The sequence below is a fragment of the Lissotriton helveticus genome, chromosome 6, assembly GCF_964261635.1.
Source record: "Lissotriton helveticus chromosome 6, aLisHel1.1, whole genome shotgun sequence".
NCBI classification, from domain to species: Eukaryota; Metazoa; Chordata; class Amphibia; order Caudata; family Salamandridae; genus Lissotriton; species Lissotriton helveticus.
Window position 1 is genome coordinate 1,924,198,528 of NC_136067.1, and position 19,520 is coordinate 1,924,218,047.

The 19,520-nt window shown below is 47.9% G+C and overlaps 1 protein-coding gene across 2 annotated transcripts in view; it reads left to right on the top strand.

Moving 5' to 3' along the window:
* Positions 1–19,520, top strand: part of KIF13B (kinesin family member 13B) — a 701,202-nt gene that overhangs the window by 355,493 nt on the left and 326,189 nt on the right. For both annotated transcript variants that reach the window (XM_078649880.1, XM_078649879.1), the window contains one exon: positions 1,498–1,609. In XM_078649880.1, coding sequence (XP_078506006.1) covers positions 1,498–1,609 — 112 coding nt within the window. The remainder of the gene's footprint in view (positions 1–1,497; positions 1,610–19,520) is intronic.

Consider the following 19,520-nt stretch of genomic DNA (forward strand, 5'->3'; position numbering starts at 1 on the left):
GGAATTGGCAGCGTACAGTTTCCCCACTGTGGGGGTAAGGTGGACCCCCAGGTACAGAAGGGAAGAAAGGGTCCACGGCAGGGGAGACAGCGGGCGAAGGGGGTCAGGGAGAGCGTAAGATTTAAAATAAAGGACTTGTCGTAGTTGACTTTAAAGCCCGCCACCGCCTCGAAGCGCGCCAGTTCGGTCTGAACATGGGGGAGGGAGTGTGCGGGGTCCGAAAGGGATAACAGGACGTCATCTGCAAATAAAGAGATTTTATGTTGCTCGCCCGTGAAAGGCAGTCCCCGGATATCTGGATGTTCCCGCACCGCTATCGCCAACGGCTCTATACTCCGGGCAAAGAGCAGGGGAGAAAGCGGGCACCCCTGCCTTGTGCCATGGGAGTGGGAAAAGAAGGTCGACAGGTGGCCGTTGACCGAGACCCTGGATCGAGGGCAGCTATAATTCGCTCCCACCATGGACAGAAACTTGGACGAAAAGCCATAAACTGAGTGCAGAACCTGGCTTTCTGTAATACGCTGGGTGCAATTATCTGGCTTCCCTTGTATTCTCCTTAGATCTGGGTGCAGGAACTGGTCTTTACTTTCATGTCCCTTGATTCGATGGGCAAATAATTTGGCTTCTTTGTTATCTCCTGTGATAAGCTATGCAGAGAACCTGGCTTCCCCTTTGATGTCCTGTGATAAGCGGAGTGCTGAACCTGGCTTCTCTTTTCATGTCCTGTGATATGCTGAGTGCAGAACCCGGCTTCCCTTTTCATGTCCTGTGATAAGCTGAGTGCTGAACGTGGCTTCCTGTAATACGCTGGGTGCAGGGTGGAGAACCCGGGGTCCCTTTTTATGTCCTGTGATAAGCTGAGTGCTGAACCTGGCTTCCTGTAATATGCTGGGTGCAGGGTGGAGAACCTGGGGTCTCTTTTGATGTCCTGTGATAAGCTGAATGCATAACCTGGCTTCCCTTTTCATGTCCTGCGATAAGCGGAGTGCAGAACCTGGCTTCCCTTTTGATGTCCTGTGATAAGCGGAGTGTAGAACCTGGCTTCCCTTTTGATGTCCTGTGATAAGCTGAGTGCTGAACGTGGCTTCCTGTAATACGCTGGTTGCAGGGTGGAGAACCCGGGGTCCTTTTTTATGTCCTGTGATAAGCCGAGTGCTGAACCTGGCTTCCTGTAATACGCTGGTTGCAGGGTGGAGAACCCGGGGTCCTTTTTTATGTCCTGTGATAAGCTGAGTGCTGAACCTGGCTTCCTGTAATATGCTGGGTGCAGGGTGGAGAACCTGGGGTCCCTTGTGATCTCCTGAGATGCTCTGGGCGCAGAACCTGGCTTCCTTTTTCATGACCTGTGCTATCGGGGTTGCTGAACCTGGCTTCTCAATCTCCTGTGATATACTGGGTGCAGAACCAGGTTTTCCTTTTCTTGGTCCTGTCCCTGGCTCGTCTTCTCTTGTCTTTGTGCTGTGTAACTTTGAATGTTCATTCCTCTTCCACATGCAGGTCCCTCACCACGCTCGGGTTGGTCATCTCTGCCCTTGCAGACCAAAGTGCTGGCAAGAACAAGAACAAATTTGTCCCATATCGTGACTCCGTGCTCACCTGGCTGCTCAAGGTAGGTGTGCTCTGTTGTACTGCCGCTTGGGTCCATAAAGGCCACTTAGTCTTTTCTTCAATAGCCTTGTTCCATTCCACGTTCCTGGTCGAAGCCATATGTTTAGGTAGTTATGTTTTTTATATAGCACATGTTCGCCTGTTACTTGACCTCTTAGCGCTTGTTTTTTGGACCAGAGGGCCTGTGGCTGAGGGTTACCCAAGGAATGCCATCCAGTGGGGCTTCTGAAGATCAGCCCTGGCCCGAATGAATGTTAGAAGGTGCTTGTTTCCCTTACACTGTAGGAGGGGATGGATTTGGCACCATACCGGCTAAACTCACTTGAGAGGGATCTAGATGATGTCTAACCGCAGTGGGACCTGGGTTCTTCAAGGGGCCGTCTATTGAAGAAGAAAAAACACGATGCTCTTTCCCCAGTTCCGCATCACTAACAATCACTGAACAATAAGCATCTCTGAACGTTGCTTTGACGCCTGCTGGCGATTTGAGATCCTCTGTGACCTCATTGACCAATGGTCACCTGAGTCCCTCCCAGGGCTTTAAGTGGACCGGGTCTGAGCACCGGCAGTTTTTAAAAGGGGGCCTTGAAAGGGTCTCTATGGGGCTCTGTTTTGTGCCCTGGCATTGTTGAAAATTAGTACGTTTCGGTGAACATTATCTGCGCCATCTTGCCTCTCCCCCTGATGCCACACTTTTGTCGTGCGCGCCCGCCATTTTGTTAGATGCCCCGATCAGAACGAACCCTTTTGCATGCCGCTGGCCCTTGACATAGCCCTTCGCCTTCACTAAGCCTGCACGCTGACCACCCCCTGCTTGCACCTGCCTTGAGTCATAAACCCCTTTTCGGCGCTGCTCTGCCCCAGGCCCTCATCCTGTTCCCAGCGCGACACCTCCCTGCTTCCCTTTCATGATCTCCGGCCCTTAGATGCAAACCCCCTTTTTCCCCATGTGCCCGTTTTGTCTTCCCCGTTCCCAGGCCGACACCCAGCTCTGCCGATACCATCCCTTGCCCCTCCCCGTACAATAAAAAGCTTCCCCCATCAAAGGATCCCCGGGTTGATCAAAGCACCCACTCCATGAGATCCGATCAAACCCCCACATTCCGTGAATCGGCGGAATATCCAGCTGCGTGATACTCATCACCTGTTGTGACTAGGGTGGGGACTTCGACTGTAAATGTGTGTGGGAACGGGCTCAAAGGGAGTTCCGGGAATGTCTTTTTCATACATCAAAGCTTTAACATGAATGTGTAATGTACAATAAAGTCATAAACTTGTGTATAAGAGGCCAGGCCTCAGGGATGCAGTTAGAGCACCTCAGAACGATACCTTCTGTCCGTTTCGTTGTGTTCTCCTCCGGAGAGAATAAAAACCTTGTTTCCTGCTTTCCAGTCTCCAGCGCCTGCCTCTTCATTGATTAAATAACTAGAGGGTCACAGAGGCAATACCGCCGGGCAAATATCGATTGTCCCCGACCCGCCGCAGGTTTTTTTACAATTGGCGTCCCAAGCGTGGGGCCCATCAGCGACTCGTGGATCCAGTGGGAGAGGTCCCGACGACAGAGTGAACGACTGCAACGATCGGGAGAGCTCTTGCCCAATAGACCCTCGTCTGGCAGCCGATCATCCGAACTTCACTAGTTCCGAACAGACCTCTCTCGAGTGATCTACGGTCCTGACTGGGAACCATCAGGAGTGCCGTGAGAAATACGAGAAAAAGAGGACGATCGGGCGCTGGATTCGGAAGACAAGAAACTGTCCATATGGTCCGGGTAAGGTCGTAATAATTGCTTGATTGCTTGATTGTTTAAAAATACTAGTATTGCTCTTTTTATTTTTATTTGGAGATTCACTGTCTACAAACGGAGAAACAACAGGCTCTCTCTTTGTAAGCAGTGGAGGATAGGTAGGGCAGCAGCCGTGCTTATTTTTTCTCCCCCACTCAATAATTACTTGAAACTGAACTGTTGTTCGCAAAACTATTGTTTCCTGGAGATTCCCTGTCTGCAAACAGGGAAGAGACCACCCTTTTTGCAGATAGTGAAAAGGGTAGGTAACGCAGATCTTTGCGGACCTACTCATTCTCCCCATTGTTATTTATTGGTCGTTTGGTTATTATCATTTTTTTTTGATCCATGAGGTATTCACTGCCTGCAAACAACGTCGAATAGAAATATTCTGTACGGTCTTTGCACCTAGTGATAAGATAGGCAGTGCTGACTTTTTAGTCCCTCGTTACGAGCCGTCATGTCTGTCTTCTCCCCACTGATAAATAGCCTGTTTAGCCCGGACCGCGTATTAGAGGTGGACCATATAGCTCCACTAGAAGGCACCCCTAATAAGGACATGTTCATAAACCATAGCCTATAATAAATTGTGGCACAGGTATACCGAAGATAGTCAAGACAAACAGTGGCCACTGACAGGATCCTTTGACCTTGATAAAATAGAAACGTTAGAAATAGCCCTTCGAAATAATAAGACAACGCCAATTATGCTCGACAGTCTCGGTATGTGGCGCAGAGAGGCTACGAAACGACAGAGAAAAGACGAGGACAAACCAAGTAGAGAAATATACCGACAGGACAACCCCAGGACACCGCTACCCACAACTTATCCCCCGACACTGTGCAAAAGACGACTAGACTTAGGGCCAGACCAATGCGCTTTCTGTAGGTATGTCGGACACTGGAAAGCCCAATGCCCGACTCTACTGAGCGTGAGTAAAGGCAAAGGGCCGACAGGAACGACAGACCGGCAGTACGGGAAAAAGCGCGAGACAAAGAAGAACCCGACTTACATAGACAGACCAGACAGAACCACCACGTTTGATTATGCCCGATGGCACAGATTTCGCCAGGAAAATCTCAGCGGCATGCTCAAGTTCTCCTAGGTCGGGCAACGTCAAGACAGGAACCCAGCCTCGTTTCAAATTCACAGACGGAAAGAGATAATTATGACCAATAACTGTTTTATATTCGTCTTGGGTCTTTGTATGTCGTACTTGTACTGTCCCCCGTCTGAGTTTGTGTGTATGTAATGTACAAATCTGCGTCATCCCTCTACACGTGTTTCCGTGTTACTCAACCTCTGTTAGCAGAAACTTAGCATAAAAGCAACCTTGAAAGAAAGAAATGGTAAAACAAAATCCGTAGACCATTAATGAACTTGAACTTTTAATTTAGCACAACAAACAAGGAATAATAACGGTAAAACTGTAGGAAAATGAAAGTCAAACAGAACATTCGCCCCCCCCCCCATTCTGGAACCTTCCAAAGTTGGGCAGGGTTACGGCTACGCCCAACCAACGGCAACCCATATAAGGCGGGCCCGGCCGCCAACTCTTGGTCAGGAAATCTTAACGTATGGGGGAGCCGGAGGAGAGGCAGGAGCCAGCAGCCCGGGCTGTTGTAGGTAGTCCCGCCACATGTCCAGAGGAGAACGAGGCACCTTTTTTCCTTTTCTCTTCCGTAACAGCCGCAGCAGCTCTGGACGGCGGGATGTCCTGCACGTACCTCCACAACAATTTGTCCAAGTTGGGCTGGGAGGGAGAGGCGACGCGGACGAGCCTCTCCCACCTCCACCGGTAGGAGGTTTCCCAGCCCCCGGCCCGACGCCGAACACCCCCAGTCAGGCGATGGTGCCAATACTTCCACAGCACCGAACACACCATGGTGGCACCCCAGTACTTGCGCAGCACCGAACGTGCAATGGTGGCCATACTCCCACAGCACCGAGCACAGGTCTTGGGGAACACCGGATGTGGAGAAACCTTCATGCGGGGCGATGAAAAGGAGCGGCCTGGAGTGCACCGGGAGAAGGAGACGATGCAAACCAGTCTCCCTCGCCCCCCCCCAGGTGGGGGCATCACAGCTGCACCCCAGCCGAACGTCCCGCTTTCACAAAACAGAGACCTCTTCCTTTCACTCCGAAGGATCTCTTCCACTCTTGCAAACTCGACGAGAGTGGCCCCGGTAGGGCCTCAAAATGGCGTCTGGGTCCGCTGGAAAACGGGCCCCGGCCACTAGAGTAACTTTGACCAGCCATATAACTCGAACATTTGCCCCCTGGAGCACGAACCCCCATCTCCGACAGCATCTCCGCAGCCTTGAAGATCCTACAAAGGTCCCCGACGGAACCTTCGGCCTTTGCAGGTTTCCGGTAAGGGACGGCTGCCTTGATCGCCAACGAAACAAACATGACATTGCCACTCCTTCTGTTAGCATGAATTCTAGAACTGCCGAAAAGGACTCTGGTCCAAACTGCCAGTAATGGGAAACATTTCCCCTGATGCTGCTTCCGGACTGAGCCGACCCCGCCCGAAATGGCGCTGGTATCAATCGGAACTTACGAACACCTCGTGGTGTTCCTTCGCACTAATATAAACTTGATGTTCTGAGATTTTATATGATCCTTTGTACACTTGGCTAGAAAAGACAAGGAGAACTCACTCGACGAACAGTATGAAAGGATCCCCGTTACAAATGTTGATTACAAATGTACAATGTATTATATTTTTATAATTGATGTAAACCTCATTTACGACGCACACGTACGGTATGCATATAGGAAATCTGATTACAACTATTGTGATTATGCTTCTAAATTATGAAAATAAATGCCCCCGAACCCCCAGCCAATTAATAGACGTTTTAGTTTCTTACAAATGAAATGAGTAAAACTTTCCGATGTTTTTTGCTGCAAGCGACACCCCCCCCACTGTAAGCACTTTAGCCGTTACCACGACCGGCCAAATACGACCGCACCCTCATGATCCACATGCTGAAATAATTTTACAAAATAAAGTTTTTGAAACTATGGACGGGTATTGCATGCTTTATTTTAAAAATGTGGGATCGGTGGGAAGGTTCTTTTCTGTGCACCCTACTCTGCTCTCTCTTTAAGGTTAAAAGAAGATGGTTGCCCAGCCCCGGAGGACGGATCGGATCGACAACACGACACTCCGCCTTCAAAGTACGCGACTGACCCATGAACTCTCGCGTAGAGGAAGACCTTGACTTCCAAGGATGGGTAAAACGAACGGTGTAAATGAGGGAATGTAAAAGGAGGGTGAAATGAAATAATGTAAATGTTATAAAGTACAACGTTCCAAAGTACCAGGGAACGGAGCTGACCCAAGAACCGAAGAACCTTAGAACGCCACAGCGTTGAAGGAGGTTTAAGGATCCCGATAGTGAGATACATCCTTTGACTAGATACCTCGCACTAAGCACCTCTGGTTTCCTTTTTTACGTTTCCCCGCCCACGACCTATATGGACACACTACCCCCCCCGACTCCAGAAACCATATCCCCGGGGACCCTGCCCCGAGGAGGAAAGACGAGTAAGAGGTAAGTAAAGGTCTTATGAATCCATGTGTTTGAATATGCGCGAATGCTGTCTCCCCCACCCCCTTTTTCCTCCCTCTGCAGGTTACATCAGAAATTACAGCCGAGGTGTGGCGAAGATCCGAAGCCTTGCCATGTCTAATACACGAAGCGGACTAGCGCCGCAAGGTGGTGTCTAAGCACGCCTGCAAACTACTCACGTATCGAACAAACCCGAAAAATTAGCACAACCTGATAAAAAGTGATCTCCCTTAAACCAGACCGGACGAATGAACCCATGTCACGTATGATGCGAAACTATGAGGGAATGTGTGTGTGTGTGACTGAGGCGTCGGCCTAACTGGTCGAAGGACCGAGAATGCGAGAAAGTGCGACAAAATGGTACCTCCTTTCTTCTTTCCTTTTTCTCAAGGCACGTCCCCTCTACCCTGTCTAATGCTCAAACTGCATGATTACAAGATTCTAACGCAGACCCGTGAATGCCCTTTACTGTGTAATGCACTAAATAGCCTTTCTTGAATACACTGCCACCCTCTCTGTTGCACGTGTACTATTTAGCCTGCCGTTGCACTCTCTCTCTCTCTCTCTCTCTCTCTCTCTCTCTCTCTCTCTCTCTCTCTCTCTCTCTCTCTCTCTCTCTCTCTCTCTCTCTCTCTCTCTCTCTCTCTCTCTCTCTCTCTCTCTCTCCCTCTATTTTTGCACTCCCACTCTTCCGAGTGATTAGCCCCGAAATTGGCAGATTGCCACCCCTAGCACACCTCCTAATTGGCTTCAAATACCGTCAGTATTTGCACAAAAACTTGTCTTTAATACAATCACCCTGAGACCGCGTCATTACCTCTCCTTTTCCGCTAGAAGTCAATAAACCGAGGTTGGGCCGTAAGGGAAAGGACAGGTAAGACGACAGAGGTTCCCTAATCTGGCCCGAAATAAGGGAACTACATGTCGACGGCTCCTATGGTATAAAACAAGGACCTCAGAATACGCGACCCTCCCCTCCCCGAATCGTCGCAATACCCAAACCGAAAGAATGATCACCCCTGTTACCTCCCCTGTATCAGCCGCCCAAAACTGGAATTATGAAACTACCCCCCCATTTCCGGTTGTGAGAGATGGGTCGATTTGTGCCCTTACCACAAGTTTCCTATGTCCCTGGTTGTTTCCCATAAAACCCCTGTCCTTCCTAATTAAGTAATCGGGCTATAAAAGGTTACGTAGGACCCAGAATGATGTTTTACAAGGTTAACAGACTAGTCCAAGGTAAAGAAATCATCAAAATGAACCCTGTAGTAGTTGAAAAGCAATAGAAAGGAAATGTTCAGCCATGTTCGTCTCTCAGCAAAATACCTGTGTAGTAACTAATTGTAAAGGAAAGTCATGGTAAATCCAACAAACCCGTCACCGGTCATTCATATGCCAGTTGTAAACACTAACATAACGGGCATTTTTCATTCTTTGCCTGGAGCTGGGAGAGAAATAGACTTTTTGATTATCTTCATCTGCAAATTCACTAAAGACTGTCTTTTCAAACTTGTTTAAGGGTACTGCTGTTGGAGGAGAGAAGGACCGGATGTGGGAGCACGAGGCCTGACTGCAGACTAAGGAACACCTGCGACATTAGCCAAGGCGAGACCACGACAGAAAAGAGCTGCAGGACGAGGCACTGTTTTCGACAACATGAGAAGAAAGGGTCGACCTGATGCCCCTGCTCGATGCCCAGTGTCTGTCGACAAGTCCCCGCTCTCTGAATTCGGTCACACGCTCGCCTATTTGAAGTCTCTCGTTCCCCTAGTCTGTTCCTAATTTGGCCTTGCTCCATCCCCCTTTTCCTCTGACCTACCCTATGGACTGTTTTGAACGCTCTTCTTCCATCTGAACTTTCTGACAATCACCTCAAAGGACACAGGGCGAAAAGGACCTTTCCGACCAGAAACGCGAGGAAAGGGTCGTGCCCTGCAACGCAGAACTTAGAACAGAGCTGGACTTGTAGCTCCACCGCCGGTGCTCAACAGCGCCAACGAAAGGCAGCAAAGAACATTTGACATCCCCAATCGCCGCTTCTGCTAGACCTCATTTCTCTCCCAGCCGCCATCGTATTGATCATGCTCCAATCCGAACCTGATATATATGTAATAACCTGCCAGTATGAAATATGCTTGCTGCTCTCGCTACAGAATCGTTTTTGTATTGCATTTCTATGACTTTCCTGCTAGACAAATTGATCAAAGTTTATCAAATAGGCCCACCTCCTAAAAACTAGAAATGTTAAATGTATTGTTTACGACTCTTTTCATCTAGGGTTCCTACCGTTTTCTTTCTCATGCCCACCACAATAGAACCGAGTAGAAAATGAACCAGCAAGATGTCTTGAATATGTTAAAGGGAGGACTGTTGAAAATTAGTACGTTTCGGTGAACATTATCTGCGCCATCTTGCCTCTCCCCCTGATGCCACACTTTTGTCGTGCGCGCCCGCCATTTTGTTAGATGCCCCGATCAGAACGAACCCTTTTGCATGCCGCTGGCCCTTGACATAGCCCTTCGCCTTCACTAAGCCTGCACGCTGACCACCCCCTGCTTGCACCTGCCTTGAGTCATAAACCCCTTTTCGGCGCTGCTCTGCCCCAGGCCCTCATCCTGTTCCCAGCGCGACACCTCCCTGCTTCCCTTTCATGGCCCTTAGATGCAAACCCCCTTTTTCCCCATGTGCCCGTTTTGTCTTCCCCGTTCCCAGGCCGACACCCAGCTCTGCCGATACCATCCCTTGCCCCTCCCCGTACAATAAAAAGCTTCCCCCATCAAAGGATCCCCGGGTTGATCAAAGCACCCACTCCATGAGATCCGATCAAACCCCCACATTCCGTGAATCGGCGGAATATCCAGCTGCGTGATACTCATCACCTGTTGTGACTAGGGTGGGGACTTCGACTGTAAATGTGTGTGGGAACGGGCTCAAAGGGAGTTCCGGGAATGTCTTTTTCATACATCAAAGCTTTAACATGAATGTGTAATGTACAATAAAGTCATAAACTTGTGTATAAGAGGCCAGGCCTCAGGGATGCAGTTAGAGCACCTCAGAACGATACCTTCTGTCCGTTTCGTTGTGTTCTCCTCCGGAGAGAATAAAAACCTTGTTTCCTGCTTTCCAGTCTCCAGCGCCTGCCTCTTCATTGATTAAATAACTAGAGGGTCACAGAGGCAATACCGCCGGGCAAATATCGATTGTCCCCGACCCGCCGCAGGTTTTTTTACAGCATAGGTGATACATGTTTTTCCGGACCGCAGTGGCAGCGGCACATCGATGTGGTGCTCACACTGCTCACTTCTCACTAGTGGAGAAGTTACGGCATGACGTCATGCCAGGGGAGCGTTGTAGGGGGAAGGGAGATCCTTTAAAGAGTCATTTTCTCTCAGAATTTCGCTTCTCTTTTTGAAACTCAGGAGCAGCAGCATTGTTGTGGTGTCATCATGGCTTTTAAGTGAAAGCTTTTTCAATATTATATACAGGCCCTGCTTATTTAACTTATGCAACTAACAACATTGACAAAGCCAATAGTCCTGACTTGTTGTAGGTATAATGTTACTTGTTGTATCATGACAGAAGCAGCAAAATACAAGTGGGGCAGCACACCATGCTAAACACAATTACAGCCACGCCCCTTTAAGAGACCCCAGGTTTTTCATCCCACTTAGAGCGGATCACTGTTGTCAATCATGTCTGGGATCTGGACAGATCCAAGATCAGTGATCTTGGATCTGGACAGATCCAAGATCAGTGATCTTTAATTCTGGTCTTCTCCCAGTTTCCTACAGTGTGTGCGCAGGGTGCTAGAAACGACTGTTCGTGTGGTGTGAATGTGGCGGCAAATACTAGTTCACTTAAAAAAAAAATGGTGCATGACTCAGCCCCCCACACGCACACCCCGTCTTTGCATTGGCGCGTTCCAGATGGATCTGAGACGCTTGTAATTGGTTTAGGGATGCAGTGATCCCATTAATTCATCCCGGCCGGGGAGGAAACAGTTAAAGGGATTCCTTCCAGAATGCGCCTCACTGGGCCTTCCTGTCATAATGCACGAGCATACCAGCCCGCCGACGCCCAAAGGTGGCTGCATTCCGAAAACGTGAGCGCATAGCAGGCCCTCGAGGCGCTGCTTCTCACTGGAGCCCTGCAGGCCATGCGCACCAGTCCTCCCCTCCAGGGCGCTGCTTGTGACTGGAGCCCTGCGGGAGGGTGGAGCGGCCGCGCGCACCAGCCCTCCTCGACATTAGATCCGTCAGAAAGGGCCTCAAGCGCTCCCTGTGTCCTGTAGTCTTTCTGTTGCAAAGCACTGTGGGTACTGAGCAGTGGAATGGAGCTCGTATATTGGTCTCGGAAGCATGAAGGGCTCTGTCGGCCTGCATGGAATTTGACTTTGACTAGAAAGAAAGACACTCTCTCTCTCTCGCCCCTCCTACTCCCCACCCCCCAACGCCCGGTCTTGACTCGGTGCCGACTTGACACTCTGTAAACTAAATCCAATCGCTATTTTTTTTTTGTTCAAATAAGTTTTATTCAATTTTCGACATTTACATGAGTGGAGTGAGTGGCACATGGTATCACGAATATAGCACACAGACGTGATGCATCACATATCCAGCAGGCAGACCTATATTTCACATTAGCATTTTGTCTGGTTGAGTGTAGGTAAGCAGAGTTTTGTGATCATTTAAAAAAAAATATAAAATGCAGTTTCCTACTACTGATTTTTAACATATAGCTCCTCGGAGCTCTTCACAAACTGGAGCACAGCCTCGGGAAGAAAAATACTTATAGAAATGGACATATATGAGCGATGCAAAAGTTTTCTTTTGCGAGCTCTGACGGGATTTAAAGTGTTGTTAATTAGGGATATCCTTTTATTCCTGGAGAGATGTGTGTGGCAGGTCCCCGGTCTAGAGGAGAGTGACCTTGAGCAACCCACCTTACTAATAAAGGATACTTTTAGAGGAGGTGAGGAATTGCATCTTTAAAATTACTCCCAATCTTCATAAGTGCTCCCTGAAATAGAGTTGAGCCCACCCGACCTTTAGGAGTTTAGGTGAACCGGATGATAAAGCATGTCACTCAGGGCTTTAAGTGAGCCGGGTCTCACCGGGTCTGATCACTAGCAGTTTTTCTTAAAGGGGGGCTCAAAACGGGACTTTATCAGGCTCTGTTTTGTGCCCTGGCACAGGCGCTCTGGACTGCAGTGACAGCGGCACATCGATGTGCGCTGCTCACTTCTCACTAGCGGAGAAGTTACGGCATGACGTCATGCCAGGGGAGCGTTGTAGGGGAAGGGAAATCCTTTAAAGGTAGTCATTTTCTCTCTGGATTTCCCTTCTCTTTTTGAAACTTAAGAGCAGAAACATTGTTGTGGTGTCACCAGGGCTTTAAGTGGAAGCTGTTTCAATATTATATACAACAAGCCATAGTTGGTGCTTAATTTATCCTATGCAACTAACAACCATAGACAAAGCCAATAGTCCTGCCTTGTTGTAGGGATGATGTTTCTTGTTGTATCATATATCTGGATGCAATGACAGAAACAGTAAAATACAAGCCGGGCCGCACACTATGCTAAGCACAGATTTTTAGCTTATGTATTAAGCCACACCCTTAATTACATTGGCCACACCCCTTTGAGAGACCCCCCCCAGTTTTTTCATCCCACTTAAAGCCCTGATGTCACTACAGAATGAGTGAGGGTTGTATAAAGAAAAGGTTTCCTCTCCCTTCCCATCCAAAATAGTGGATGTGCTGCCACCTGGTGTACAGACGATTCCCCATCTTTCGCTGTTTCCAAAGGAGTCATCTTAGTTCCAGAGGAATAAAAAACAAACAAACACTGAAAAAGCCAACAGATCTTGCATAGACAAACCCTATTGACTTTGACCATGCTTGTTAGGTCTAGCCTCTGGCAGTGCTTTAGGTTTGTCTCCAGACTATTGTTTTTTCAAAAAAATGTATTAAAATGCTATTGGTCAAAGGACTTCATCTATTGGTCTGATAAATTATCATTCCTATCTTGCTTCTTCCCGTCACAGCATAGAGCATGGTGCAATGGATGAGTGCTACTATACCTGTCTGCTCCTTTCACTTTCAGTGACTGAACAAAGCCCCTGTGCATTGTGCACATCCACCTAGAAGTAGTCCCTTTTTGTTTAGTAATCATTTTGGTTCAAAGAGTTTTATTGTATTTATCTTTATATCCAATTTAAGTGCCAGCTATTTATTTTGTCTGCACTCGGAGTGCCCAGTTAGATGTTGATCTATTTTCTACCTCCCAGTTAAAGTTGCTGTGTGCGTTTAAGTGACATTGTAGCTGCCTGCGTTTGGAGTTCTTTGTGATGATTTATTCTTGTCTCCTTAAAACAAATGCAATACATGGCGCAATGGAAAGGCTTGTCATTTAAATACGAAAATCACAAACCGCACAATCACATAGAATGATTTGTAATTGAATTGTTTTAATGCAAGCATATGGCAGCCACATTTAGGTGGCTGCATGTTTTCTCGATAGATACATATTTATTTGTGTGGGATATGTTCATGGTAAAAATTAAAAAAGAAAAATAGTTATGCAGCCAGCTCTCGAAGGACAGGCCTATTAGCTTTGCTAATGCTTGTTAGGTTGTGTTTCGCCCATCTCTGGCATTCCTATACCAGATCCCTTGGATAAGTGACCAGAGTTCAGTATGTGGAATTGTTGTACATTAAATCAGTTGTGCTGGAGAGCTTTGGATTCATGATGCGTCAGGAATGGAATTTAGCAGCTGCATCTCCATGTGGCATCTGTAGATCTGTCTGTCTGTCTGTCTCTCCCTCATCCCACGTTTGCCATCGCACAGCAATGCAGCACTTCCATGAATAACCACTGTAACAAACGGCATTTGAAAATGCTGTTCTATCCCTCATGGCCCGTAACCGTTTATTCTCTGCTGTGAATAAACAAGCACAGGCTAACGAATACACTTAAAAGTCCAGCAAAGATACATAATTTAAAATGTTAACCTGCTTACAAAATACTAAACCACGTTTATTCCTTTTAAAGCAGACGATCAAGTCAAACTTAGTGAAACTTTCCACAAAGAAAACTCCAAATGTGTGTTAAAAATACAGCTAATGTAAATGTAAATGTAAATGTAAATGTAGTTGAGCTTATATAGCGCACAGCTACCCGCAGTGGGTTTCCCGGCGCTTGCTTAGGGAACCCTTCCTGGTATTCCCCTGTGAGATAGCAGGGTATCCACAAGGTGAAAGTCAGGCATCCCGCCGCGAGGGGCCGTTGTGGAGATTAAGAAAGCTATTGCCCAGAGTCGCAGAGTGTGAACCCATGAGTCGAGGAGGCACCGGGGCGAGAATTATCGAGTCCGTGGAATTTTTAGCCCAAGACCCGCCAAGGCGGGGAATTGAACCCTGGTCCAGGACCGATCTCAACTTCCGGGTCTGCTGCCTCTAACCCCTGAGCCACACTTCTCCGCTAGCGGGCGTGCATGTATGCGATTTGTGGTGTGTAACGGAAATTGTCAAATCTATCCTATTAAGTCATTTTTCTAGCCGTGGGTTTTTATTGAAGTTATAGACTTTCCGGTTGAGCCAGTCAGACGAATGCACTCCATTAAAGTGATTTGTGTAATAAAAGCCCAGGACTGTGTCCATGGTGTCTGACGTATGAAGAGGCATGTGGCGGCTCGGGCGTGTGTTATGCCTGGAGAAGTGCAGGCACTGGACTGCAGTGCTCTGTATGTACTGGCATGTGAAGGAGGGAATGGACAGGCAGAGTGCACTGTGGTGTTACATATTGGTGATCACTCCACCAGGGTAAGGACTGAATGAGCATAGAAACGGAAGTCTTCTATCAAGAAGTGGAAGGTATGTCTTCAAAAAGGTGCCAAGGATTGAATGGGCATTGACTTTCTCCATCTCGAACATGATTTCCTCTTCTGAGGGGTTAAATAATGAGTCCGCATGAAGCCTCAACTGCCCCACCTCAACTGGCTCTATTCACATGTATTATTACAAGAGTAAGGGTCGGCTCTGCCAAGGCCCAGCAATGATAGAAATGCAGACCGTGACACCAGATAAAGCCTTCTAGCCCCATAAGTTTTGTCAGTGACTTCCTTGTTCTAGCATATTTTGCTGTAGAGATACACATGCCGGGAAACATCCTTAACAACGATAATTTTATAACGACTTACCTGAACAACGAAGCCGGAACCACGACTTTCAAAAACCACGACTTTCCAAAACCACGACTTTCCAAAACCACGACTTTCCAAAACCACGACTTTCCAAAACCACGACTTTCCTTAAGCACGACTTCCCTGAACCACGAGTCTCTCCACTACACTCCTCAGAATTAAGGTAACATTAGGGAGGGGCGTGGGGGGGTCTCCCCCACAAAAAAGGAAAAATAAAAAAAGCTAATGGTATGCGTTGTAAAAAAATAAAAAAGATTTAAAAACATTTAGATCCCTTTATTTTTTACGAGTGGTTCACGCAAGAAGTATTGTAATTACAATAGTGCCATCTACTGGCCAAACACGAGATGTTTAATTTCGTGGTTTAGTAAATCGTTAAAAAAGGTAGTAGTTGAGAAAATCTCGTGGTTAGGTTTTAATGGTTAAGGAAGCCGTGGTTTAGGCAGTAGTTGTTTAGACATACAACCACACATGCCCTGTGTACTCCTGCCACCTAGTGTTGAGCCTGGACATGTGCAAGGTGTTTTTCCTTCATATAAGTCTTTCGAGTTTCAAGATATATATATATAGTTACTCCTTCTTTGGCTGCTATGCGCATGGGCACCAACTCCATGTTAGATTGCGTTTTACTAACATCATGTGCGGCCTTGCACTGCTGGGGCTGTGAGTTTGCATGTTTCTTTGCTTCCCTTTGGGCCCAGCTGGTGTATTCCCTGGCTCCGATATCAGGAAAACAACCACCATCGACATTAATCTGTAGACCTGTCCGCATCGACTCCACGCACCTCAGGATTTAGGGTCCCACCAGAGGCTTGTGCCCTTGTCCCCAACAACAGTAGTCTTCTTTTTCAATGGAGAATATACACAGAGTGATGGAACGGACACCCTTCAGAACTGTCCTCAGTGTCACTCGAACTTCCCCTGGACTGCCCCCCACAAGGTGTGTAACCTCTGTCTCCAGACTATGATGACACCCCATGAGAGGCCTGCCTGAGGATGCTTTGATGGTGTACTACCGTTACAACGCAACTTTTACAACGGACTACTTTTACAACGCAACTTTTACAACGCAGGATCCATTACAACGGATACCATTACAACGCATTTTTTACAACGCAAATACCTTTACAACGCATACCATTACAACGTAAGTATAGGTAAGTATATAATTATAGTTTTGGGGTAAAGGGGTATTTTTAGGGTTCAGAGCTAGGTTTGGGTTTTGGGGTACAGGGGTATTTTTAGGGTTCAGGGCTAGGTTTGGGTTTTGGGGTACAGGGGTATTTTTAGGGTTTGGGGTACAGGGGTATTTTTAGGGTTCAGGGCTAGGTTTGGGTTTTTGGGTACAGGGGTATTTTTAGGGTTCAGGGCTAGGTTTGGGTTTTGGGGTACAGGGGTATTTTTAGGGTTCAGGGCTAGGTTTGGGTTTTTGGGTACAGGGGTATTTTTAGGGTTTAGGGATAGATTTGGGTTTTGGGGTACAGGGGTATTTTTAGGGTTCAGGGCTAGGTTTGGGTTTTGGGGTACAGGGGTACAGGGTAAAAATAATGTAAAATTAAATTTAAATTAAATTAATTTTAATTAATTTACATTAAAAAAAATATTATATACTTACCAATACTTACGTTGTAATGGTATGCGTTGTACAGGTATTTGCGTTGTAAAAACATGCGTTGTAATGGTATTCGTTGTAATGGATCCTGCGTTGTAAAAATTGCATTGTAAAGGTAGGCGTTGTAAAAGTATGCGTTGTAACGTCATACATCCTGCTTTCATACCAGCAGGAAGGACTGGGCACAGTTCTCCCTCAACACCCCCGACATCTCCGAGCAAAAGCATTTCCCCGGTACCAAGGAAGGTGAAGTGGCCGGGCCCCCTGGGATTCTGCTCCACCAGCCATCACCTAGTCCTGCTCTGACTCTGAGCTGGAGGTACTCCAGCCTCTTGGCAACTCCACTCCTAAGGAATCCTAAATGAAGAGCTCAACACATAACTTTAGTATGGCTGAAACCCTGTCATATACCAGTCCCCCCCCAAACGGTGCCTAAGCAAATCAGAGCACTGCCCTCATGGGGTTGGGCACCCAGCCTGTCGACAAAGACTCATCCCTCCGGGGCCCCATTGCCTTCAGGCACTGGTCGGCATCAACTGAAAGCCTCGCAGCAGACACTGCCTCTGTCCACGTGCCTACCTCGCTGAGCCTGAAAGCGCGTCAGAGGCCGGTGCCGAAGCCAGCCTCTGCTTTAAAGCCCTCATCAGCACCGAAACGTTAATCGGCGTCCAAAGCACCGCCTTCGCATCCGCAGACACAATTGCATCGATACCTGCATTGGCACCCAAGACATCAGTTCCAAAGACGCTTTTGGTGCATATGAAGACGCAGAAAGGGACCTGTATAAAGCTGCACTAAAAAATCTACAAAAGGCAGTGAGAAAGGCTAAGAAAGCCTACTTCGCTACCAGTATCCGAGAAGCAGAGCACTCAAGCAAGGAAGTTTTTAAAGTGGTGCAATCTTTTTTTAAACCCACTTGTATAGAAAGAGAGGTTTCCCCATCCTTGGCACTGTGTACCAGCATTTCGGAGTTCTTTGAGTGCAAGATACAAAAAGTGTACGACTCCTTTGGCCCGGAGGTCAGGACGGAGAGATCGGACACTGTAGTAAAAACTGGGCCAGTAGTAGTGTTTGAGCAGTTCCATCTGATTGACCTTGACGCAGTCATTAAGGAGCTCCAAAAATGTAAATCGGGGGCTCCTGATGACCCCTGCCCGCCAAAACTCTGGAAATCTATCACTGATTTCGTGGCCCCCACTCTGCAGTCTATTTGGAATGGATCCATCACCTCGGGATCATTCCCGGACGCCTGGAAGCATGCCACTCTCCTTCCACTGAAAAAAAAAGCAAATGGAGACCCGCTGGATTTGAGCAACCTACGGCCAATCTCTCTCCTAGCAGCCCCCGGGAAAATGCTGGAGAAGTTAATACAGCGTCAGTTGAATACGTTCATAGAAGAAAATGCTGTCCTACATGAGACGCAATCGGGCTTTAGACCGGGCTTTAGCACGGAGACGGCTCTGATTGAAGTAGCGGAATCAGTGAGGTGGTCAATGGATGCCGGGGAATCAGCTATGCTGGTTCTCCTGGATCTATCGGCCGCCTTTGATTCGGTAGATCATGTTAGGCTCATCCAGCGGCTGGCTGAGATAGGGATAAAAGATCAAGCATTGAGCTGGATTCAGTCGTACCTATCACTAAGAACACAGAAGGTGGCATTAGATCAGATTGTCTCAAAACCCTCCAAGTTGAAATGTGGTGTTCCCCAGGGGTCGGCACTAAGCCCGCTACTATTTAATGTTTATTTGGCTCCTCTGTTCACACTTATTTCAAACTGGGGGGTCAAAGCAATCTCATATGCTGATGACACCCAGCTGGTGTTTCCATACTCGGAGGTGTCGGAAGAGGCCTTTGCGACTTTTAAGGGATGCCTCCGAGATGTGGCCAGATGGATGAACGCCAATAAACTTAAATTGAATACTGAGAAGACCGAGGTTATCTTCTTTGGCAAGGGGTTGCCCCCCCCTGCAGAACTTTGGTGGCCGGTGGAAATGGGAACACCTCCGTCACCGAGCCAGAGCGCGAAAAATTTGGGAGTCCGATGGGATAGCAACCTCTCCTTCGCTTCCCATATTCAGCAGGTTGCTGGTTGCTGTCTCACCAAGTTGAGAAATCTACGCAAGATCTTGAGACTACTACCAGTAGAGTGCCGTAAAATGGTGGTCCATGCTACAATAACATCGAGGCTGGACTACGCAAACGGACTCTATCTCGGCCTCCCACGGTATCTAATCCAGCGCCTTCAGACGGTACAGAATGCGGCTGCGAGACTGCTGAGGTGCATTCCTTTCAAACACTCTGTCTCTCCGCATCTACGGGCAATGCACTGGCTCCCAGTGGCCAGCCGGGTCAAGTTCAAAACCCTGACGCTGGCCTTTAGGTCCCTGTTTGGCACTTGCCCTAACTACCTGAAAGTTAGACTCCCCAGGTATCACCAGTCTCGGTCCCTCCGCTCCAACGGGCAGGTGAAGATTGTGATCCCACGAGTGCGAAGGGCACGGCTGGGCGGAAGAACGTTCTCGGCCAATGTGGCGGGGCTATGGAACTCTCTTCCTTCCGCTCTCCAACAGGCCCCCTCAGAAGCCTGTTTTAAACGACTGCTGAAAACCTGGCTTTTCACTCCACAACGTTAAGTATGCCACATGACTTCTACGGCCGTTCTGTTCTTATAGCGCCGGGATACCTCCTTGTGAGGCAACTGTTCGCGCTCTATAAAACTCTTTATTAT